At 44.8% G+C, this 25,995-nt stretch overlaps 1 protein-coding gene across 25 annotated transcripts in view; it reads right to left on the bottom strand.

Moving 5' to 3' along the window:
- Positions 1-25,995, bottom strand: part of PHACTR1 (phosphatase and actin regulator 1) — a 295,378-nt gene that overhangs the window by 50,618 nt on the left and 218,765 nt on the right. For all 25 annotated transcript variants that reach the window (XR_014063310.1, XR_014063311.1, XM_081523720.1 and 22 more), the window contains one exon: positions 17,438-17,759. Coding sequence is in view for 23 of the 25 variants with exons in the window: in XM_081523720.1 (XP_081379846.1) it covers positions 17,438-17,759 (322 nt within the window). In the remaining 2 variants the exon portion in view is untranslated. The remainder of the gene's footprint in view (positions 1-17,437; positions 17,760-25,995) is intronic.

Genomic DNA, 25,995 nt, shown 5'->3' on the forward strand with positions numbered 1-25,995 from the left:
GCTAGTAAAGTAATGCTCAAAATTCTCCAAGCCAGGCTTCAACAATACATGAACAATGAACTTTCAGATGTTCAAGCTGGTTTTAGAAAAGGCAGAGGAACCAGAGATCAAATTGCCAACATCCGCTGGATCATCGAAAAAGCAAGAGAGTTCCAGAAAAACATCTATTTCTGCTTTATTGACTATGCCAAAGCCTTTGACTGTGTGGATCACAATAAACTGTGGAAAATTCTGAAAGAGATGGGAATACCAGACCATCTGACCTGTCTCTTGAGAAACCTGTATGCAGGTCAGGAAGCAACAGTTAGAACTGGACATGGAACAACAGACTGCCTCCAAATAGGAAAAGGAGTACGTCAAGGCTGTATATAGTCACCCTGCTTATTTAACTTATATGCAGAGTACATCACGAGAAACGCTGGGCTGAAGAAACACAAGCTGGAATCAAGATTGCCGGGAGAAATATCAATAACCTCAGATATGTAGATGACACCACCCTTATGGCAGAAAGCGAAGAAGAACTAAAGAGCCTCTTGATGAAAGTGAAAGAGGAGAGTGAAAAAGTTGGCTTAAAGCTCAACATTCAGAAAACTAAGATCATGGCATCTGGTCCCATCACTTCATGGGAAATAGATGGGGAAACAGTGTCAGACTTTATTTTTTTGGGCTCCAAAATCACTGCTGATGGTGACTGCAGCCATGAAATTAAAAGATGCTTACTCCTTGGAAGGAAGGTTATGACCAACCTAGATAGCACATTTAAAAGCAGAGACATTACTTTGCCAACAAAGGTCCGTCTAGTCAAGGCTATGGTTTTTCCAGTGGTCATGTATGGATGTGAGAGTTGGACAGTGAAGAAAGCTGAGCACCGAAGAATTGATTTTTTTGAACTGTGGTGTTGGAGAAGACTCTTGAGAGTCCCTTGGAGTGCAAGGAGATCCAACCAGTCCATCCTAAAGGAGATCAGTCCTGGGTGTTCATTGGAAGGACTGATGTTGAAGCTGAAACTCCAATACTTTGGCTACTTGATGCGAAGAGTTGACTCATTGGAAAAGACCCTAATGCTGGGAAGGACTGGGGGCAGGAGGAGAAGGGGACGACAGAGGATGAGATGGTTGGATGGCATCACTGACTCGATGGACATGGATTTGGGTGGACTCGGGGAGTTGGTGATGGACAGGGAGGCCTGGCGTGCTGCAGTTCATGGGGTCAGACACGACTGAGCAACAGAACTGAACTGAACTGAACTTGACTGAAACGTAGCTTCTTATTACATCTTGCCTCCACCTTTGATGGCCAAGGGCAGGAAGGGGAAAACCTTCTGGAATGGTGTGGTCACTTAGAAGACATGGTCTAAATAAAAGGTCTCACTGCCAGAGGAAAGGGAAAACCATTAGCCTGGAAGCAGCAGTTTAAACACAGCCTGACGTGCAATACCTCGTATCATCTGCCCCAGCCTCGTCCCCCTACCTCTGTGCCCACACAACTCACCTTGTTCACAGGCAGCAGCACACTGCACACTCCTGGCCTGGGATGTGCTCTCATCTCACCTTCACCTTGATAATTTGTTTACCTTTCAATACCTGTCTTGTGCAACACTTTGCCCAGGTTCTCGGGAGATTCCACTATTTTGAAAACTGGGAACATCTATTTGCTTACTATTTGGGGAGGAGTTGCCCCTCGCCAGCCAAGTGCTAGATACCTCCAGGGGCAGGGACCATGCCTTCTTCACGTCTGCAGCAGGTGCCTGGCACCATGGTTGACAGTAAATGGGCACTCAGTCAGTGCTGATTGTCTTTGCTGAATGAAAGATGGGCTGGAATCCCTGACATTTAGGTACATTTAAAATGGTTGATGAGTCACACTCAAAAGTATCAGTGAAGAGATCAGTCTTTAATTTTCAGAGAGTATTTTTAGTGTACTGCAGAGCTATACATTCCCCTGACCTGACTGGCACTTTTGGTAATGGCTTAATGACTGAGTCAAATATGTGGAAGAACTGAGGTAGAAAAGCAAAAAGCGAACATTTATTGAATGTGTCACCCACTGTGCTGCAAACTTCCACATCCAGTATCTCATTACATTGTTAATAACAACCCTGCGGGAGAGGTGTCAGTTACCCTCATTTTAATAAACAGGAAATGGAGGCTCTGAGAGGGTAATTAATAAGCCCATGAGGGCACAGGTGGTCAAGGAGCCAGTTGGAATTTGAACTTGCTCTGTTTCAATATGCTGTATCCAAACACTGAATTGTGATACTTGTAAGATTGTGGATTGTGGTTAAACACAAACCCTACTAACCATGCACACATATGCATGCAAGGCGGAGGAAAAATCATGCTTTGTCAACAACATGTGTACCAAACAGGCATCGTGACTCTGTAAATGTTTTAGATGTTACCAACCAGGGTAAGTAATAGTGTCCCCTCCCCTGTCACAGTCAGGTCACAGGGCATTGAGTTTAAAGGATACGTCTTAGACGATGGGTTTAGAATGGTCAGGATGGGGAAAGGACTCGAGTGTTTACCTACGATCACGACGACCTTTGCACTAGAATGGCAGTGTTGAGAAGTTGTAATAGAGCCTCAAATATTCACTATCCATTTTTTCCCCTCCTATGGTTGTGAGCACATGAGATCTTAGTTCCCTGACCAGGAATCAAACCCATGCCCCCTGCATTGGAAGCATGAAGTCTCAATCCATGGACCACCAAGAAGTCCCAACTGTTCAGTTCTTTACAGAAAAAGTTTCTTGAACCCTGATCCAAATGAATATTTCTAACCTCTATCATAAGGGGATGACAGAGGATGAGATGGTTGGATGGCATCACTGACTCAATGGACATGAGTTTGAGCAAGCTCTGGGAGTTGATGATGGACAGGGAAGCCTGGCGTGCTGCAGTCCATGGGGTCGCAGAGAGTCAGACACGACTGAGGAACTGAACTGAACTGATCATCCCTCACCCCATCACCTCAACCTTGGCGTGGTTGACCTTTTGGACTGGGTCCACGGAGCCTGGTGGGCTGCCGTCTATGGGGTCACACAGAGTCGGACATGACTGAAGCGACTTAGCAGCAGCAGCAGCTTCTTTGTGGTGGGGGGTTGTCCTGTGTATTGTAAGATGTTTAGCAGCAATCCTGGTAGCTTTTTTGTGTGAGCCATATTTGAACTCCACTTAAACTATTAGTTTGTATTTTAAGTCAATACAGAAAAAACCTTAAATATTACTTTAGCCTCATCCTAAGGCCACATATAAAAGATGTACATATAATAAGGCATACAAATAATATCTTTGTAATCACTAGTTTTATGTTAACTATGTGTTTACAACTTATGTTAAAATAAATATGCACCTATTAAAACTTTACATGGCACTGGGTAGCAAGGTCTAGTGGTCTAAAGCGCTGGATTAAGGCACCAGGTTGTTTGGGGGCATAGGTTCAAATCCCACCACTGCCAAGAAGCATTTCCCCTTCAAGGATCATAGTCTTGTCATGGCAAAGGGACTTGCTTAACTCAATGAAGCTATGTGACATGCCATGCAGGGCCATCTAAGATGGACAGGTTATAGTAGAGAATTCTCACAAAATGTGGACCACTGGAGGAGGGAACAGCAAACCATTCCAGTGTTCTTGCTGAGAGAACCCCATGAACAGTATGATAAGGCAAAAAGGTATGACACTGGAGGATGAGCCCCCTCTGGTTGGAAAGTGTCCAATGTGTTCCTGGGGAAGAGCGGAGGGCAATAGAGTAGGTGTATCATGTGAAATTCCAGGCTGGATGAATCAGAAGCTAGAATCAAGATTGCCCAGAGAAATATCAATAACCTCAGATATGCAGATGATACCACCCTAATGGTAGAAAGTGAAGAGGAACTAAAGAGCCTCTTGATGAAGGTTAAAGAAGAGAGTGAGTAAGCTGACTCAAAACTCAACAAGTGAAAAACTAAGATCATGGCATCTGGTCCCATCACTTCATGGCAAATAGAAGGGGAAAAACTGGAAGCAGTGACAGATTTTATTTTCTCGGGCTCCAAAATCGCTGTGGACAGTGATTGCAGCCATGAAATCAGAAGAGGCTTGCTCCTTAGAAGGAAAGCTACGACAAACCTAGACAGCGTATTAAAAAGCAGAGACATTGCTTTGCTGACAAAGTCCGTCTAGTCAAAGCTATGGTTTTTCAAGTAGTCATGTATGGATGTGAGAGTTGAACCATAAAGAAGGCTAAGTGCAGAAGAACTGGTGCTTTCAAACTGTGGTGCTGGAGAAGACTCTTGAGAGTCCCTTGGACTGCAAGGAGATCACACCAGTCAATCATAAAGGAAAGCTGAAACTCCAATACTTTGGCCACCTGATGTGAAGAACTGATTCATTGGAAAAGACCCTGATGCTGGGAAAGATTGAAGACAGGAGGAGAAGGGGACGACAGAGGATGAGATGGTTGGATGGCATCACTGACTTGATGGACATGAGTTTGAACAAGCTCTGGGAGTTGGTGATGGACAGAGAAGCCTGGCATGCTACAGCCCATGGGGTTGCAAAGAGTTGGACATGACTGAATGACTGAACTGAACTGAAGCTCCAATACTTTGGCCACCTGATGCGAAGAGCCGACTCACTGGAAAAGACAGTGATGCTGGGAAAGATTGAAGGCAAAAGGAGAAGGGGACGGCAGAGGATGAGATGGTTTGATAACATTGCCAACTCAATTGACGTGAATTTGAGCAAACTCTGGGAGACAGTGGAGGACAGAGGAGCCTGGTGGGCTATAGTCCATGGGGTTGCAGAGAGTTGGATGCAGCATAGTGACCGAACAAAAACAATAACAACAATTAAAACTTTTAAAAAGCTTGTCTTAAACTCCATTAAGGTACCACCAATGATATGTGCATATATATATGTGTGTGTATATATATAATATATATATATATATATATGGATCACATTTTGATTAAATTTGTTGGCCACGACCAGAGTCTCTCAACCATGGCATGGTTGACCTTTTGGACTGGGTCCTTCTTTGTGGTGGGGGATTGGCCTGTGTATTGTAAGATGTTTAGCAGCAATCCTGGTCTCTACCCACTAGATGCTAGTGTCATCTCCTCTGGTGGTGACAACCCCAAGTATCATCAGATATTGTTCAATGTCCTCTGGGGGGCAAAGGTGCCCATTTGGGAACTACTGGCCTAGAGTATAGGGCTTCCCTGGTGGCTCAGATGGTAAAGAATCTCCTGCAATGCAGGAGACCCGGGTTCAATCCCTGGGTCTAGAGTATGCAGACAGCTCTGCCTCCTGCTTCATCCTCAGAGTAGTACCACGTGAGTCTCCTCTAATGCAGCCTGGGTATTAGTGCTTAGGAATCTGCAGTATTCGCTGAAGGGTGAACTGCCCAGATCCCCTGACCTGCTGTGTATCAGGCTGGCACTCTGGGGGTGGTACCAGCCATCTGACATCATGACAGTTCCGCTGAACGCATTATCTCTGCTCCTGCTGCGGTCCCAAAGCAGCTACCCTGTTAACACAGACGCTCTGAACCCATCTGAGGGAAGCAGCTTGGCTTGTTATGTGGCCCAGATGGGTGAGTTACAAAATGACACTCTAGCAGCCTGAAAGAGTCACCACACCTTCCAGAGTACCTATCAACATCCCCGAGGCAAAGCTGACTCATGTAAGCAGATCTATTCTAGACCACTCAGGTCAATAAATACTCTTTGGGGATTAAGCACTGAGTTTGCTCAGAAGTCAAATGGATCTCATTTTGAAATAGAAATGCATATTTTAAGTGCTAATGCTAAGGTAAATGAAAAACACTTTTAAAATGTGTGCAGTATACTTACTTTCTCTAAAAGAATCATCAACTAAATAAATTGCCCATAGTGGAAGTGATTTATGAGCAAGCTGGTTTTGTCAGACATTATACAAATGTTGGGCTTCCCCAGTGGTGCAGATGGTAAAGAATCTGCCTGCAATGGGGGAGACCTGGGTTCAATCTCTGGGTCAGGAAGATCCCCTGGAGAAGGGAATGGCAACCCACTCCAGTATTTTTGTCTGGAGAATTCCATAGACAGAGGAGCCTGTCGGGCTACAGTCCATGGAGTCATACAGAGTTGAACACAACTGAGCGACTAACACTTTATAGCAACTTTGATATACACAGAATGCTTTGCTATACTTGTGAAATTCTCTTGTCGAACCTGAATTTACATTCCATGGTGATAACATGGCAAACATAGTGTCATTAAAGTAAGTGAACACACACACAAGAAAAAAATCACACCGGGGTTGTGTTCACTGTTTCTCTTCCAGGTGGGTTTGAGTAGGAACTAAAACCGCAGGGAAACGTGGAGCCCTTCACCCTGACTTCATAGAGCGAGCCCCCCTAACTCTTCCTGGACCACTGCCCGTAATGGTGATGAGAGCTGATGCTTTCAGTGCTCACACAGCGCCAGGATAAATCCATGTAAGCCTCACAGCCACCCTGTGAGGTCAGAATTACCGTTACACTCCCATTTTAGAGAGGGAACGTGAGGCAGCTGGCCGTGGTCACAGCAGAGGGGTGCAGGCGTTACTGAACTCAGGCTGTAGGGCTTGCAGAGCCTGGTCTCGTACAGATGTCACCTGGGCAGAGGCAGAGCCCTGCAATGGCTTCAAGATGTACTTTTTCCAGAACTTTCTCTCCTCCTCACCACCACCACATAACTCTTTGCTGTGGTCACACATGTCTGAACATGACATTCCCTCAGTTAAAAGACCTTTCAAGGGTCTCATTGTCAACTGGACAAACCTCACCTTCTTTGGAATGGACAAGGGGGTGCCTTGCCATCTGGGCCCCTCATTCCTTCCAATCTGATTTGTTACTGTTCTTTCCCATGTACCCTGAGTTCCAGCCACAGAGGCCATTTGGCTTCCCAAGCACACTGTCTGGTTCTAAATGTTGCTTCTTGACCTGCATACAGATTTCTCAGGAGGCGGGTCAGGTAATCTGGTATTCCCTTCTCTTTAAGAATTTTCCACAGTTTGTTGTGATCCACACAGTGAAAGGCTTTGGCATAGTCAATAAAGCAGAGGTAGATATTTTTCTGAAATTCTCTTGCTTTTTCTATTTTTTCAGTTAGAACCGGACATGGAACAATGGACTGGCTCTAAATTGGGAAAGGAGTACGTCAAGGCTGAATATTGTCACCCTGCTTATTTAACTTATATGCAGAGTACATCATGCAAAATGCCGGGCTGGATGAAGCACAAGCTGGAATCAAGATTACCAGGAGAAATATTAATAACCTCAAAATATGCAGATGACATCACCCTTAAGCCAGAAATCAAAGAGGAACTAATGAGCCTCTTTATGAAGGTAAAAGATGAGTGAAAAAGCTGATTTAAAAGTCGACATTCAAAAAACTAAGATCGTGGCATCCGATCCCATCACTTCATGACAAATAGATGGGGAAACAATGGAAACAGTGACAGACTTTATTTTCTTGGGCTCCAAAATCACTGCAGATGGTGACTGCAGCCATGAAATTAAAAGACACTTGCTCCTTGGAAGAAAAGCTATGACCAACCTAGAAAGCATATTAAAAAGCAAAGACATTACTTTGCCAACAAAGGTCCATCTAGTCAAAGCTATACTTTTTCCAGTGGTCATGTATGGATGTGAGAGTTGGACCATAAAGAAAGCTGAGCGCCGAAGAATTGGTGCTTTTGAACTGTGGTGTTGGAGAAGACTCTTGAGAATCCCTTGGACTGCAAGGAGATCCAACCAGTCCATCCTAAAGGAGATCAGTCCTGAATATTCACTGGAAGGACTGATGCTGAAACTGAAACTCTAATACTCTGGTCACCTGATGCGAAGAACTGACTCACTGGAAAAGACCCTGATGCTGGGAAAGATTAAGGGCAGGAGAAGGTGGCAACAGAGGAGGAGATGGTTGGATGGCATCACCAACTAGATGCACATGAGTTTGAGCAAGCTCTGGGGATTGGTGATGGACAGGGAGGCCTGGCGTGCTGTAGTCCATGGGGTTGCAGAGTTGGACACGACTGAGCGACTGAACTGAACTGAGGCACACTGTGAGCTCTCCCGCCGTCATCCACCTCAGAACTAGCCCCTCAGAGTTGGGTTGCAGCAGCCCACCCAACCTCAGGGAGAGCCTTGATGCCATTTCTTTTGAGCAGCCTTTCCTGATTTTTCAGTGGAAACCAGCCTTCTCTGTGTGTCCACAGCCTCTGTTCCCACCACTTTTACAGCATCTGCCGTGTTATATTATAACCACATATCTAAGTATTTACTCCCTGCCCCTAACGACTACAAGCCTTTCAAAGACAGAGGCTGATTATCATTCTCTTCATATCCTAGCCTCATTTTTGTCCACATTTTAGGAACTGATGGAAAAGTCAATCCAATATTTGAAGTCTGTAGGAATCAGAGTAGTCATAATACAGTTTCCATCATTTAATTCACTAAAATAATCATCCTTGACCCTTAGATAGTCTTCCTATGTAGCGAAAGTGTCCTATGAACAGAGAATTAAAGATGTGGAAATAGCGATCTAGGGTTCTTAAGAAGATAGCCCAAAGAGATAAGGCACAGAGATCTGGGCAAGGAAGAAGGCCAGAGTACCCAGGATGATGTGAGCATAGAAGGTGTAACAGAGAGCTCATGGTCACCACATTTCTTCCAACTCTACGCTCAGAGGCAATCAGGCCCCTTCAGTAAGATTGTCCAGAGTCAGGCTGCTTTGTAAGGTGAGCTAGTTGGGCTGGAAGGTTTCTTATGTGACATTCTACAATGAATTTATATTAACACCAAAAAGGGCCTCAATTATTCTCCAGGGGTAAAAAAGAGATTCTGTTCCCTCTTCTCGATGGCTCCAAATGATGTAACTTTCCTGAGATGTGTTATGAGTAATAAGAAGAGATGCAATGGGTTTCTTGCTGCCGCAGTGAGGATGCAGCTCCCTGAGGATGGAAGGGCATCACCATCATAGGTGATGCTCACTCCCCTGCTTCGTATCTCCTCCAGTGTACAGATGTGGGTACACAGCATCTGACACATTCACTGGAATATTACCTTCCTCCTCCAGTGAAGGGAAGTCTGTGAGGATGTCAACTTTGTTGCATCCTCACTTTCTCCCCAGAGGATGGAAGTGCCTGAATGCTTTCCTTCATGAAACAACTGAATAAGCCAGAAGGAACAAACAGAAGTTTACCTAAAATAGGAGGCCTGCTATTCACAACAGACAGACGGAAATAGGACTCAGGGAGCTTGAGAGTAAAATGGCAGTCCTATGTCAGTAAAAAGCACGCATTTCAAACTCTCTTTGCCTTCACTCTGTCCCCACGACATGTCAGGGAATTTCAAAGCTGTTTCTTCTCCCCTTGGTGCTGTCTCCATCAAAAACAACACTTAGCAAGTCTTCTTTTTGGAAAATTCAACTCTCCGTGCAGGCTCTACTAAAAGAAGTAGGGGGCTTCCCTGGTGGCTCAGTGGTAAAGAATCTGCCTGCAAATGCAGGAGATGCGGGTTCGATCCCTGGGTCGGGAAGATCCACTGGAGAAGGAAACAGCAACCCACTCCAGTAAGTATTCTTGCCTGGGAAATCCCACAGACAGAGGAGCCTGGTGGGGTCCATGGGGTCGCAAAGAGTCAGACATGATTTAGTGACTGAACAACAACAAATCAAATAGGAGGCACATGAATTGAGAGCACAGGGAGCTTCCCTGATGGTCCAGTGGCTAAAACTTCACACTCCCAATACAGGGGGCCTGAATTTGATCCCTGGTCAGAGAACTAAATCCCACACGCCACAACTAAGAGTTCTCATGATGCAAGTAAAGATCTCACATGCCGCAACGAAGGCTGAAGACCTCGTGTGGCGCAACTAAGACCTGCTTCAGCCAAATTAAAAAAAGACAAAGAACACAATGGCACCCCATCAGGTCCCCATCCCCCCTCACCACTTTTTCCTATTATTTAAACAGTCACATGTTTCTAAGAAATCCACAGACTTTGAAAATTGAGACTGTTTTACCTTTCCTGTTCATGACTGGGTGAGGGAGAGGCAGCTTATTTTTAATAATTCATCAAGAAATGCATGCCAAGACATCTGTGACAACCAGGGTCATTACACAGTTGGCTCCCTTTCAAGGGAGCTTTCTAACCATCACTGTATCTCCATCACATGATAACAGAGAGATGCATATGGAGCACTGTGAATAATCCTGGGCATGGGATTACCCGTTATCAAGCACCTTTGATACTCTCCTAGGAAATCAGGGGCAGGTTTTGAAATTAAGTCACTGACTATTTTAAATCCTTCATCTGCCCTGAAAATACCTGGGAATCATTTCACCACTATTTTTAAAGAAAAACATGTCATAAAGAGACATTGCTTTCTGGCATCTGATTTCATATGCAACCGTTGTTAAAATGCAAAAGGGAAAAAAAAGAAGACATTAACCTCCTGAAAGGACAGAGAAAATTTATTCCCCTCCAACAGGATGCTGAAAATGACATTAAACTTCAACAGGAACGGCTTTTGTCATTCAGACTGCACGGAGTCATAAAGAGAGTTTTCAGAGAGAGTTTTCAGTAGGACATTTCTTCTTGAAGCCCAAAAATGTGTGAGAAATTCTGCTACAGATTGCAGTGCCTGAGGCTGGAAAATGACAGAAGTAACCACTGACACCCTAGCAAACAGTTAATCAGCTTCACTGGAGGAAAGCAAGCACACATCGTGTTGCTTATCACAGCCTTCTAAGATGAGAAACTCACACTGGAGATCTTGTTTTTCTGTCGGACTTTAGTCAGCAGGAAACGGATGCCATTCTATACAGAGAGCAAGGGACTAAGCTTTCCTGAGTGGAGAATGTGTTTTCAGTCTTTTTTTCCAGTGGTGGTAATGAATGTAAATGCGCATTTACATCCCTTCTTCTGTCCTTCCAGGGACCAATGACCCACATTTCTGAGATGGTGTCTGGGGTCAGGATGTGGTGAATAAACCCATATGACACCCAGAGTCTGACCCAGAGCATTCTCCATTCCTCACGGAGGAACCAAACAGTGGTGGTTCTTCCACATGACTCTGTCCCTAGACATCAGCCAACATCCCGGGTCATGCTTGTCTGGATGTGGGGCCAGGAGGGCAGGACCTGGAGTGAGGACCACGTTTGGGTCCCAGCTGAGCCACTCATTAGTAGAGCATCTTGCTTTTTCAGTTCCTCATCAGGTAAATGGAGAAATCCTTCTACCAAACTCACAGGCTGCTGCAAGATCAGAGAATAATGATTCATAAACATCAATATTGGTAGTTGCTGTTTCAGCAAGGGATGTACTTAAAGCTCAGCAATTTATCATAAACCAATCATTATGGATATTATCCATTAGTTTATTAAAACACTTCCTTTAGCCTTTTCAATATCTTTGGCCTGCACAATCTTTCTGGATAAATGATTTCCAAGAAGATCAAAGAATCAATACTTTTTCACTGGGCAAGGGCGGGATGTCTACTGATGCACACACAGGAAAATTCAGGGGCAGATTCTCTTCTGAAAAATATACTTCTTTTTTTTAATCCCTTTAAGACTTCGAAAGATGTTAATGAATCATCTAGTCTCATTTTAACCTTCCTCTGACCAGTTGGCTCACCAGCCTTGCAGGAAAGGATCTGTCTTGCTCAAAGTGACATTACCTTGTTCTGAAATCTCATCCTACCCCTTAAAATAGCAATTACACTCCAAAACATTATCTACATGCAGCCATTTGCAGATGATAAATATATGCTGTAAAACTAAAGTACTGGCCTAAAGTAAGAGATTGATAACTCTGGCCTCAAAGGGTCAGAGACAAATGTCTTACCAGAATTGCAGAAGATTTCGAAGAGATGGTCATCAGTATAAGAAAGAGAGGTTTTCCCTGGAAACACATTTCATTTGAAAATATATGCCATTTGCTAAACGATGAACAAAATACCAAACTTCTTCAAATAAACACCACTTCACAAATCAGACAACACAGGTATTCAGAGGTTCATTTTTGCTTGGTACCAAGGCATATCTGCTCACCATCACATGAACACTCTGACTTGCAGGTGGAAACGCTGACAGAAATCAGTGCAGTAATCATGTCAGACTGATAAAGCTAGAAGAAACCCAAGGGCCCATCTAGTTCAGGACCAAGAGTTATTCTTTAGAATTTCCCATGACCCTGGAGGCCACTTAAAGAAAAGTAACTGTCAGCTCGAAATGTTTTTATACTAAGATTATAAACAAACTGTGATCTTTGAAGGGTCTATAGATAATGATAGAATAATAGAATTAATAAAGATTGAAGGGATTTCTTTTGGGGGGGGGTTACTGATTTCAATTTCTTCTGTCCAATGTTGAAACTGTCCCTTTTTCAATAATCTGTACTGAGTACTGTATGCAGTACTCAGTGTTTTACTGAGTAATAATTTTACATTATTACTGTCCTCATTAATAAGAGCTCAAAATGGTTCTGGAAGCCTTTCTGGGTCTGGTTGGCCATCGTTGGTCTGGACTATCCGTGTTAACACAGATATACAACTCCTCTGGGAAAACCATTCTATTTCTAAAAATCTTCATATTCACATGAGGGTTAATTTCATGACATGGAATCAGAGAGTTGACCAGGACATCAGCAGACGACCTCACCTGTAGAGCTTTTCTTTATGAAGCATATGAGTAAGCCACTTGGGACAGTGGCCAGCCTGGTCTTTTAAAAAGATCTCCTGTGTTCTCTCCAAAGGTCCCTAGGCTCTCCTTAGGTCAGATGACAATCTTCTGTCATTTCTCTCATTCTCTATGATTGGTCCTCTAAAGACCTAGCGACTAACTGTCAACTTCCTGCCTTTTCTTATTAAAAATCTCACCGCCCAGTTTGGAGGATCACTCCCTCCTTTAACCTGCCCAGAATATTCTCTCATCCCTTTCCCCCTCTCCTCCCGGTTCTTTCAGTCTCTTAGATTTCAGGTTAAATGCAGCTCTTCAGAGAAGCCCGCCTACCAGCGGACCCCCGGCCCTGCTCCCCGGGACGCCCCCCGCACCTCCTGCACCCTTAGAGGTACTGACCACCCAGTGTGTGCTCCCAGCAGACTCCAAGCTGCGCTGAGGGCAGCACCCTCTGTGTTTCGTGCAGGGCTGAATCACCAGGAGGGCAGCAAGCTCTGAAGGTTCTGAGGGTAAGGAGCTCCAGGAACACCGGAGGTGGAGGAGGGAGGGAAAGAGACCCAGAGGTCAGGCTCCCTCCCACCCCCTGCAGCACCCCTGTCACCAGGGTCTGCATGCTCAGCGGCTCCTGGCTCCCGGGGCAGGATGGGGAGCTCCAAGCAGAGCTGGGCATAGCGACTGCCTGCCGTCGCTGACTCACTGGGCAGGCACACCAAGTGCCCCAGCAGCATCTCTCCATCTCCACCAGGGCAGGGGGAACACTGGGGGGCAGCAGCAGTGGGAGCGGGGGCTCTCGTACCACATACACCTCCATCCTTCCCAGCTCCTCGGAGATGGGCTCAAGCTCTGTCCTTGGGGCAGGAAAAGCAGCTAACAGTGAGGCTCCTGGCCAGGCCCAAGCCTCAGTCACTGTCGAAGAAAGAGAACCAAGACAGAAGGGGTGGACCTGGGAGGAGCCACGCTGCTGTGGAAGGAGGCCCTGGGGCCACCCTGTGGAGTCACCTTTAAAAATGATGTGACTCATCAGTGAAGAGAAAATAAACGAAGATGATCTAATGCTGGGAAATCGACTCAAAATTTCCAACAAGATTGGATCAAATTTATTTGCAATATGCCTTCTACGGGCACTCAAGGTCGATTTTGTGTGTGGTAGAATTTTGCTTATCTTTTACTATCATTTATGTACAGACATTTACTGTACGCCATATAATAAGAGGACTGAGGTGGACTGATTGTCATTTGTTCCTCATGAACAAGCCTATCAAGGTTGGTGGTGTTACTATTAACCCTGTTCTAAAGACGAGGCATCAAAGGCAAAAAGAAGTGTGATCTCTGAGACTGAAATCCTGGTGTTTAGATTCTGGAGCCCATGTACTTAGCTGTGATGTAGGGACCGCCTCCAGCCTGGCCAAGCTGCCCAGTGAATTTGATAAACACAGAAGATGGTCTCCGGTTCCCTCCCCCAAATCTAGTAAGCTAGATTTGCTTACGAAGATCCATCTAGTCAAAGCTATGGTTTTTCCAGTGGTCATGTATGGATGTGAGAGCTGGACCATAAAGAAAGCTGAGCGCCGAAGAACTGACACTTGTGAACTGTGGTGTTGGAGAAGACTCTTGAGAGTCCCTTGGACTGCAAGGAGATCAAACCAGTCAATCCTAAAGGAAATCAACCCTGAATATTCATTGGAAGGACTGATGCTGAAGCTGAAGCTTCAATACTTTGGCCACCTGATGTCAATGGGCTGGCTCATTGGAAAATACCCTAGGAAAGATTGAGGGCAGGAGGAGAAAGAGGCGACAGAGGGTGAGATGATTAGATAGCATCACTGACTCAATGGATATGAGTTTGGCTAAACTCTGGGAGATAGTGGAGAACGCGGAAGCCTGGCATGCTCAGTCCATAGGGTCACAAAGAGTTGGATACGACTTAGCGACTGAACAACCAAGCACTATAACTACAGTGACTTTTTAGTATCATCAGGCGTAGGTTAGGGTAATGGTTAAGAATTTTCATTCAAATCAAAACAGATTTAGAGTAATTTTGGGAGAACAAGAATAAGATAGTAAAGGGTCTAGAAACCATCTCAATACATGACTGATGAAATTATTAGCCTGAAAGAGACAAACCACTAAACAAAGGGAATATTAGCTATCTTCAAAGATTTAAAAGTCTCTCATAGGAAAGGAAGATGAGAAATAAGACTGGGACAAGGGAATTATAAGAAGAAGAAAGAACTTTGCAGTAGTCAGACCTTCTGGACAATGGGGTGAGTTACCCTGGAATCCGTCCTTCTTTTGATCTCATCCACCTGCAAAATCCCAATATCTCCTTCCTTCCCCACTTGCTCTCTGATTCATTTCAATAAAGAACTTGATCTGGTGTAGGTCCCCTATTCATTGGTCTACACTCAACTGAAATATTCTACAAATAAACAGGGAAATCAGGGCTATCTCATAACTTTTTGGTTAGTCTTTTTAACGGAAACTTTTTAAATGGCATGCTTTAAGTGGAAATGTACCTAGCGACACCCTACTTGTATACTGCCTGAGCATCTTTCTCAGATGGTCAGATCTTTTCAGAAGAGATGCAAAAATCTTCTTGGGGTTACAGGAGATGGGAGGAAATTGCATTCACTGCTAATGGTCTCTCTGTTTTTATTAAATTTTTTGATGTGGACCATTTTTAAAGTCTTTATTGAATTTGTTACAATAGTGCTTCTTTTTTTTTTTTATAGTTTTCAGTTTTTTGACCCCAAGTCATGTGGGATCTTAACTCCCTTACCAGGAATCAAACCTATACCCCCTGCATGCAAAGTCTCAACTACTGGATCACTAGTCTTCTTTAGGAAAGCAGTTGCCAAATTGCTGTGAAAGTACCTACAAGTTTGGTCTCAATTTCTGTACAACCTCTGCTAATGGGCACCGAGTCTGTGGACTACTCTTTCAAGTAGCTGGTATGGGGGAATCCAGCCTTCCTTAGAGTCTTTGCTGACTTAGTCTCCCTAAGTGGTGTGAGAGTTAAGATGATAATAAAGTATGTAATAGACTAAAAAATGCCATCCACATTTTACATTATTATTGTCTTCATTAACAATAATAATAGTAGTTGAGGGACTTCCCTGGTGGTCTAGTGGCTAAGACGCCACACTTCCAATGCAGGGGCCCGGGTTTGATCCTTGGTCAGGGAGCTAGATTCCACTTGTCACAACTAAAGATCCTGCAGGTTGCAACTAAGACCCAGTGCAGCCAAATAAACAAGTAAATACTTTAAAAATATGAGACACATTTATTAAAAAAAAAAAAAAGTAGTTGAAAATGCTGGCAACGGGCCAAATAATTTCTTTTTTCCAGTGAGAGGTGATATTAATGTGAACCAATCAAGTCAGAATTCTCGATGATAACAACTTCCCTTGGAGTCATTAATATCCCAAACATAGAATACTTGGCTGAGACAGAGGGAGGGAAAAAGCCACTGAGAGGCAGGAAAAACTGAAAAGTGAAAGTCGCTCAGTCGTGTCCCATTCTTTGAGACCCCGTGGACTGTTACTCCCCAGGCTCCTCTGTCCAGGGAATTCTCCAGGCAACAATACCGGAGTGGGTTGCCATTCCCGTCCCCTGGGGATCTTCCTGACCCAGGGACTGAACAGGGGGTCTCCTGCACCGCAGGCGGATTCTTTACAGTCTGAGGTACCAAGGAAACGACGACGACAGAAGGCTCCCAACTGTGGCCCTCTAGCCCCCAGCTCTCTGCCTGGGCTCTCAAGGCTGAGGCTCAGTTGCAGCCCATCAGGCAGGACCCAGCTGACTAGCCTGGGGCAGGCACTCGGGACCCCAGCCCAGACACAGCCTCACGCAAGACCGCAACACTTCTTTCCGGTCACGCCCCGGAACAAAGTCAAGCAATACGCCTTGGAATCACACTGGGAAACGGCCACCTCTTGGGCAAAAGCGAGGTGGTGTTTGAACACACACACGAGCAATTCAGAACCAGCACGAGAATTTTGCCTGGGTGGTGGGGAGTTAAGGGTCGCTACTACAGGCCTGTCCTTGGATTCCCCCTGGAGGCAGAATCTGATGAACGAGGAGACGTCACTGGTTGTAGGTACTTATTCAAGGCTCAAGCTCGTATAATTAGACTTCATCTGACGCTTCCTCTATCAGCGAGAACAAGGTGTAGCTCTTCCCATTTCTTGGCTTTTCTAGCACTGCTCTAGTAGTGATCATCTTTTCTTATTCTACATCTGCATTGCTTTTCACATCATACAAGTAATATACACAAAATAAAAAATTGAGCAGTACAGAAAGAGACGAAATATAAAAGTAAAAGATTTTTCTCCCATCTCCCTGCCCTTGGGGTTACTACATTAATAATGATGTGTATACATTTCCAAAAACTGTCAATGCCTACAGAAGCACAATATGTACTATCTATCCATCCATTCATGCATCTATTCATCTACCACTCACCCACATACATACACACACACACGTATATATATACACACACTACCTCTTGATAAATGTGATTGTTCTCGTCTGGCAACTGGCAAGATGGTTTTTCCCTCCAAACTTCTCTGGACATTCAGATTTTGGTCTGATTTCACTTTCAAGCTGCCCTCCCCCTGACCTCCTGCCCCATGCTGGCAACAGTGCCAGCCCTTGCGCTGGTCTCCCCACTCCTTGGTTGTGGTCAGATGCCCCAATCCCACTTGGCCACCCCAGACAAGCCCTCCCCTCCTGCCCTCCCCTACCTTTCCAGCCTCTGCATGGTCATGGCCAGCGTTTTGTTCAGCTCCTCGATCATCCTGCAGCCAGAAGGGTGCAGGGGGAGGGAGCCGGTGGCGGAGGGGAGGTGCTGGCCCAGGCTACCGTACTGCAGCTGATGCTGGATCTGGGAGGGCAGGATGGTGTGGTGGTGCTGGGCCCCGCCCTGCGGGCCACTCTTCTGGGCGGCGTAGGACGCCAAGGAGAGCTCTGGCCCCCCCACAGGCATACAGATCATGACTTTCTTTGGAGGTAGTGGAGGTGACAGCTTCACTGGCAGGCAAGGCAATTTCACGGGGGCGCCAGGATCTGCAGTGGAAGGAAGGCGAGAGGCAGATGTGAGTTCAGCGGCGTCAGGAAAAACCTGGAACACCATGGGTGCCCACCTGGGCCCGTGACCCTTGGGATGGAGCCCTGAGATGAAATACATCAACTGAAGAACCGGCAGGTCAGTGCCACTGAGCGAGCTGTGTGAGTGGCACTCAACCGCCAGCTCTCACTTCCTGCTCGAAGCACCCTGGGACCCAGGTGTTGGGGGCATGTGCCACCCCACTGTCAGACTGAGGCTCACCAGCAGGAAGGGGGGGACGTGCTCTTCTGCATATGGAAACCCAAGGATCTTCAAAGAGACCTTCTTTTAGGATATGCGCAATGCCAACAATTTTGCCACTGTAATGGGAAAATAGCCTCTTGCCTGGCACTTTCTAATAGGCATGGGATTAGGAGCCAGGCTGAGGTTCAAGTCCACTAAGAGTGTGTCCCTCTAGAGGTGACTGTAATGCCACCAACCTTAATTTCTGCATCTGGGGACAATCATCCCATGATTTTTAGGATTCAGGGTCACAGAGCATGGCCAAGAAGCCCTGCCGCTCTGCTAAGACATCCCCTGAGCCTCAGTTTTCCCATCCGTAGAAAGGGAGTACTGTCCACCCTCTAGGTCCGTTATGGGTAGTAAATAGATTCACGTCTACACCATCTCCATGTGAGGGGATGAGTGGGCTGAAACCCACCCTGAGGTCTGGGGTTGAGTCATCCCAGAGGAAGGGGCAGCTCTGTGTAATCAATTCCTCCAAAGGACACTTTTTAAGAATTTTACAAAACCCCTAAACAAGTTAGCAGTGGACTTGAGTATAAAATATGCCCAGTACAGTCCTTGATAGGTTAACATCTGCTTGCTTGCTTGGTCGTGTCTGACTCCTTGCAACCCCATGGACTATAGCCCGCTAGGTTCCACTGTCCATGGGATTCTCCAGGCAAGAATACTGGAGTGGGTTGCCATGCCCTCCTCCAGGGGATCTTCCCGACCCAGGGATCAAACCCGGGTCTCCTGCACTGCAGGCAGATTCTTTATCATATGAGCCACCAGGGAAGTGCTCTGCTATTAATTAGCTAAGAAATATATCTATGCTTCTTGGGACCCAGGCACTTTCATATCTAAAAATCCAGGGATTAAAAATGTCTCCTTTACCTTGACAGCATCTTCCTGAACACAACACTTTGCATCTCTCTGATGCATAATATTCATGGGTGATGGGAGGACACACATGACCTCCTGCATTGGTAACGATAAATGGGGTACAGGCAAAGCTCTCTGCTTGCTGACTTAGAAATGGATGGGTCTTCTGCGGCCAGACTGATTGAGACACAGTATATTCATAAATCTGTCTCCGCTGATGGAGTGGAAAGAGCAAAAACCAGTTCCAGAGAACAAGAAAAATAAACCCCAGCTATGTCACAGAGCTATAAAACCCAAGAGGGCTGTATTTCCAAGCCTGACACAGCTCTGGCTTATGACTTCAGAGAAGAAAATGAAAACCCCAGATGACTTCTGTAGTGCAGCCTGGTGTCAGAGCACTGCAGTCTATGCACAGACTGAGTCTGGGCTAAATGGATACACCCCGAGCCCCTCTCCTCACCTTTTCAGTTAACACCAGCTGTAGCACCTACAGAGGCATTTGTAACTGCTGCTGTATCAGACAGTGTCATCAATGATAGTAGCACCCAGCATCCTAATGAACAAAAGTGATGTAAGAAATTCTCAGTCATTTGCCACCTGGTTCCAGTGAGTTAGAATCTCCGATCTCCTTTCGTGAATACAGGCATCCATTCAAAAACATGAAGAGTTTATAAGAAGCGTACTTAAGTTTATAAGGAGAATCCAGAGTCCAGTATCACAAACCAGAAGGCAGAGCACTGAAGAATTGATACTTTCGAACTGTGGTGTTGGAGAAGACTCTTGAGAGTCCTTTGGACTGCAAGGAGATCAAACCAATCAATCCCAAAGGAAATCAGTCCTGAATATTCAGTGGAAGGACTGATGCTGAAGCTGAAGCTCCAATACTTTGGCCACCTGATGCGAAGAGCTGACTCACTGGAAAAGATCCTGATGCTGGGAAAGATTGAGGGGAGAAGGAGAAGGGGACGACAGAGGATGAGATGGGTGGATGACATAGTTACTGACTCAATGAACATGAGTTTGAGCAAACACCAGGAGATAGTGATGGACAGGGAGGCCTGGCGTGCTGCAGTCCATGGGGTTGCAAATGGTCAGACATGACTGAGCAACCGAACAGCATCACAAACTACTGAATCAGATTCCCTGGGCTGCAAGAAGGGCACTCACAGGAGCTGCACCAATCCCTTTGGGCCACCCTAGGGATTGTAAGGTCGTCTGGCCTTTTTTTGTCAAATGCCTGGAAAGGCAAAAATGTGTTGACTGACCCCTCGTAGTGAGAGGGACAGAAGAGTAACAAGTGATCAGGGTTCAATGCCGTCAGCCTGCCTTGCTCTCCTGAACCAGCCTAGCACTTGGACACCACAGTGGACAACTGACGTGGTGAGGACTAAGTCCAGAACCTGCCGAAATCCTAAAAGGAGGGTCACTATCACATAGGCACCGCCAGCCCCTGACTTTGTTTCAGAGCCACTTTGCACAAAGACACATTTTTGTTTTTAAATGGACCCTTCCTGTCATCTCAGCTTCGCTGAGATGCTGGTGACACTGGGCAGTGGAAAGGCTGTTCACCAGCCAACTGGGTCACTTGGGCACGCCAGCTCTCCTGCAACTACACTCGATCTTTTGAAAGTCAAATTACATGTTATTCATTGTCAGGAAAGTACTCTCAAAGAGTCAGAACGGCAGATGTCTCTATAATCATGAGAACATACATTTTTTCCTAAGATCAGTATTTTGTTAGAAATGACAAGTCATGAATTAAAACACATCCTCTGGTTTAATTTTGCACCAATGCTGACTTGTGCTATTGCTCCCAGGGAGATCAGGCAAGGAGAGGGCTAGGAAATTAATAACTGGGTGGTTGAACCCGAGCTTTCCACATGACAGGTGTAAAGGAAGGTGAGAGGGTCCAGAGGTGGGCAGCAGAAAGGAGCCCTCATTGGATGTCCCCACCAGGGAGGGCTGCTGTTTGTGACCATCCAGGCAAAGGCTAGGAGGGAGTCAAATCAAAATCACAAAGTCCTGGGGGCAAACACAAACACGCCTGTCTGGTCTCAGAACCCTGGAACCAGGGGCCCTCTCTGTGAGGTTCAAAAGCAGTAAATTTAGATCATAGACAACAAAATACTACATAGAGTATCTCTCTATTAAGAGGTAGTACAGCAGCAACTAACCCCCTTCCCTAATAGTTCAGATGGTAAAGAATCAGCCTGCAATGCAGGAGACGCAGAAAGATCCCCTGGAGAAAGGAATGGCAACCCACTCTAGTATTCTTGCCTGGGAAATCCCGTGTACAGAGGAGCCTGGTGGACTTACAGTCCATGGGATCTCAAAGAGTCGGACACGACTGAGCAATTGACTACACACTACACATCAGAAACTAACATAACTTTGTGAATCAATTATACTCCCATTTAAAAAAAAAATATATATATGTATGTATATATACATATTTGTGGATGGAAGATAAGATATCTGGGGTTTGATTCAAAATAATCCCATGGGAGAAGACTGTCAGAGAGTTAAAGATGAAACAAGACTGGTCTAACCAAGGGGTACATAGAGGTTAACCATAATAATCTCTTTACCTATGTATATGTTTGAAACTTTCCATTATAGAAAAATTTTTAATAAAGGAAAAAATAAACACTGCTTGAAATATGAAAAAAAGAGGCAGTACATTCATGGTTGAACTAAGAAGTTCAAGCTAGATCCATGTTTTATGAAGGAAAGATGGGGATGGCCACAGTTCATCTCTAACTCTCCATCCATCTGATGCACGATGTTTATTCACTGTTGGAGGACATGCTCAGATTTCTTGCATTTACAGTGATGGTGGTGGCTGGTCTAACCATCTGCAGAGCATCCCCATTTCCCCATGCGATTCCCAGTGTACTTGCTGACACCTAAGGCTGGACCACAAGTTTGCCCAATGGATGACCCTCATGTTTAACTGCTACTCTTATGAGGGGTTGCTTTTCTACCTAGGTTATCACATTTCCTTTAAATACTACAGAACGCATGAGAATTAGATTTCATTTTCAGCAGCACTCAGAGATGGAGAACAATGTGCACAGATTCTCCTAAAGAAGAAAATAACCTGCTATGAACTCATGGGCAAACGATCATTGAGCTCCTCCTTTCATTGAGCTCCTCCAACACCTCTGCAATGGGGCTCTGTGCCTCTCACGGCCTCCTGTCCTGATGCTGAGGGGCAACAACAGCCAAGGACCCTCAGGGAACACAGCAGAGCAAATCCCCACTCCTAAGGAAAACTTGCCCCTGGGACATTTAAACAATATCCAAGAGGAAGAGCCAAGGGCAGCAACTTGGTGCCCTCTGCATTTTCAGGGAGACACTGGACAGCCTCAGTTACATTCATCCATCCAGTTGTAAATCCACCCAACAGCAGCAGCATCCATTTTATCCAAGCAACGTCAAGGAGACAGGCTTGGATGAAATCAAGCAATTATAGCTAAAAGTCCACAAAAGATGCCCACTTCCTCCTCCAAAAAGTTACATCCCTCACCACAGCTTTCAAGGTTCTCCAGCTTCCTTTCACTCCACTGATAGCCTGATCTTTCTTGACTTCCCTAGCAGAATCGCACATTCCTGTCAAGCTGAGCCATTTGCCCGGTCATGAACATGCTATGCCTTGTATGCATGAGCCTCTCTGAACCCTGCTTCCTACTTCCTGGCAACGTCCCTTTTGATCCCTACTTGTCTTGCTCATCTCTAAGGCCTGTCTTAAAAACATCCTTCTCTACCATGATTTTCCTGATTCTTTCAAAAGGATTTATCTCTTACTATTTGAATTTCTTTAGAACTATGTTTATACATCTTCAGATTAAACATTTTCTGTAGCTTACAACCATCTACAGCTCTGAGAGCTGATAAGAGAACACTTTTTATAAACTGTGTCAGGGTTGGAAGAGTACTTTGCTCATAGTGCAAAAAACACACAAAATATAAGTACCATTTAACAAAGGAAGGAAATCCATGCGAGCCACAACATGGATGAACCTTGAGGATAACATGCTAAACGAAAAAAGCCAGCAACAGAAAGACAAATCAGGCTTCTCTGGTGGCTCAGACAGTAAAGAATTTGCTTGCAAGGCAGGAGACCTGGGTTAGATCCCTGGGTGAGGAAGATCCCCTGGAGAAGGGAATGGCTACCCACTCCAGTATTCTTGTCTGGAGAATTCCATGGACAGAGAAGCCTAGCGGGCTACAGCCCATGGGGTTGCAAAGAAAGTGGACACAACTGAGCAACTTACAGAGTAGTGAAATTCATAGAAACAAGGGGTAAAAAGGTGGTTACCAGGGTTAAGGAGAGATAAAGGGGAGATTGTTTAATAGGCAGAATTCAATTTTGCAAGATGAAAAGTCCTGGAAATCCATTGCACAATGTGATTACATATAACATTATTGACTGTACATTTTAAAATGGTTAAGGTGGTAAATTTTATATGTTTTCACCACAAAAAGAAAAGTGCCAAGTGAATTAAATCTGCACCCTAACAGCACTACCAAAAAATGAAAGGTATTTTGCTGCAATCTTTGCCTTGATCAGAGAGGTCAGAGCAGAAAGCATCCTTTTAAACATGTTTCATCAGTAGACAGTCCTTAGAGTCACTAAGGAAATAATTTCTGTACTTTGAGAAAAGACAAATAGGACCAGAATACTAGGGAGAAATGGGTATAAAGATTAAACCCAGGTAAATATCCCATTTCTTTAAAGTATCCGTTATCAAGAGACTGTGAACCCTAAATTTCTTTAGGAGGCTTCTGAGTTACTATCCACTTTTTTCTGTTTAAAAGCACAGTTGAGGGCTAGGGTCGCGGTGCTCTAATCATCAGTTTTCTTGCACTTTCTGAGCAGAAAGCCAGGAAAGAAGGCAGGGACAGAGATGAAAGGAGCTGGGTGATTTGGGAGAGTTGGAGAGGAAGCTGAAAGAGGAGAACAAGGAGGGTGGGGTGGGATATTCTAGGGGAGAAATGGGGCCAGAGAATCAGACAGCGACAGAGACACACGGTGAACCGACAGATCAGAATGTGACTGTAGAACAACCCACTGTGGACACTCTCCTCAAAACTAGAGAGACAGGCTCTAAATAGAAATACTGGTTTTACCTTGACAAGCTCTGGATAGAGGATTCTCATTAGACACCTGTGGGGCTGAAAAAATACCACAGGGCATGGATGCTGTCTGGCAGGGAAATCTGCAGTTGCAAATACTTCATAACGTTGAAACTAGCAATCAACCAGTTCTGGTAATACAATTAAGTTTCCCTGTATTTCAGGCTCTAAAGACAGTGCTACGAAGTCACATTAGCAGAAGGACTTGACTTGATTTTGAGGATCAGCAAGAGTTCCCTTTCTTTGCTGAATTGTATGTTTCCAATGGTGGTCAAGGGCTTCCCAAGCAGTCTGCCCCGTTCTTGATCCTCAGACTGTCTCTTTCTAGCATGTGCTTTGAAACCCAGCTCAACTACTTTTTCTCTTTATAGTCAACTGCCTTAAAAAAGTTATTTATTTTCAAAGGGCTGAATAATTTTTTTTGTCTTTGAGCTATACAGAAAAAGCAGATTTTCTAATTTCTTAAATAGATTAAAAAGCAAGGAGCCAAAAAAGCAACCAAAACAAACAGAGCCCAAAGAAAACTAATGATTTCACTGTCACAAATTTTAAGAATCGGTATCTTAGTGCAGATAGTGTACACTAATGGTTACAAGTGAGGACTCTGGAATAAAATGAAACGGATAGAGTCTATCTAGCTATGTCACCATGCCTTGTTATTTAACTTCTCTGAATTTCCTTTTCCTCCTCTATGAAAAAGAAAGAATAAAGATGCTAGTATTGTAAATTTTTTCCAAAAATGGCACCTTCCATTATTACCTAAGTGTGATCATCAGACTGTGAAGTCCAGCTATCACATAAATTGACTATCCTTCGTTCCAGTGGCTCCTGTGGGGTACCTAATCGCAGGTACATTATGCAGAAAGAATAGATTATTCATGCAACGCATAACATTTGATTTCTGGAGCCAGGATGGCTGGAGAGGTGATTGATAAAGACTCAGAAAAGTAGGAGACAATATTTTTTGCTTCTACCACCCTTTTCTTCTGGGGTCAGCCATCCTTCTAAGAAGGATACATTTTGAAAATTATTCACCTTAGATCATATTGGTTATGCAATGAGCTCTGCTGGGCACTGTCCTTCCATAATGAAAAGGAAGTTAATGCCCAGCAACTCCTGATCCTATATTACATCCGCTGCATGCATACTGATGTTGGAGATAAGTTGGATGAGGATGTCAAGAGAAGAAGAAAGATAGTTTGGGGGAGCAAGAGGGCTTCTATCTACTGGCTGAAGAACAGAGAAAATGCATGAGACAATCTCCAAGTTAATTATGGTTTTCTGGATTAAATGGAAGCAGATGCCAAAGCAGAGCTATTTCTGCATATCTTTGCCTGCATGTACCTAGATGTAGTCCAAGTCCAGGTTCATGCTTCCTCCAGCATCCACCGGACCATTAACCACTGTCACTTTCTATTAATCATGCATGGTGTCTTTCAAACTGTTGTCTGTTTTCTTTTAAAAATGTCAACAGAACAACAGAGCCTGAGAACATGCTAAAACTCCTAAGTCTCAATTTAGAGTTCTGCTAGAATTCGCAGTTTACTAATTCCTTCTGACATGGCCCAGATGTCTCTAGAGTAATTAGTAACAGAACAGGGGTAGTGTGGCTGCCTCGTGGTGATGCAGATTCATTATGACGAATGGTTCACTTACAAAACTGAAGCAAGTTTCATCAAGTTTAATCCCGAAGGGGAAGCACCACAGTTGCAGCCTGTACACATCTGTGTCTATCTCATCATCATCGTATTTAAGTGGCTGCCAGGTACAATACGGTAAGAGATCATCAGCTTTCGCGTATTTTTTTAAATCCATTTGGCCCAAGCTCTATGGACGTGAGATGTACAGATAACGGGTAAAATTCACTCTCTTGGGGAAAGAACGAGGGGAGCCAGAGGGACAAGGCTAACAGAGCAAGAGTCCTGTAAATGCCAGGCTTGTGGCTGAAGT

Source organism: Giraffa tippelskirchi, chromosome 8 (assembly GCF_054371585.1).
Source record: "Giraffa tippelskirchi isolate mGirTip1 chromosome 8, T2T-mGirTip1v1.2.pri, whole genome shotgun sequence".
In the NCBI taxonomy this organism is placed as follows: Eukaryota; Metazoa; Chordata; class Mammalia; order Artiodactyla; family Giraffidae; genus Giraffa; species Giraffa tippelskirchi.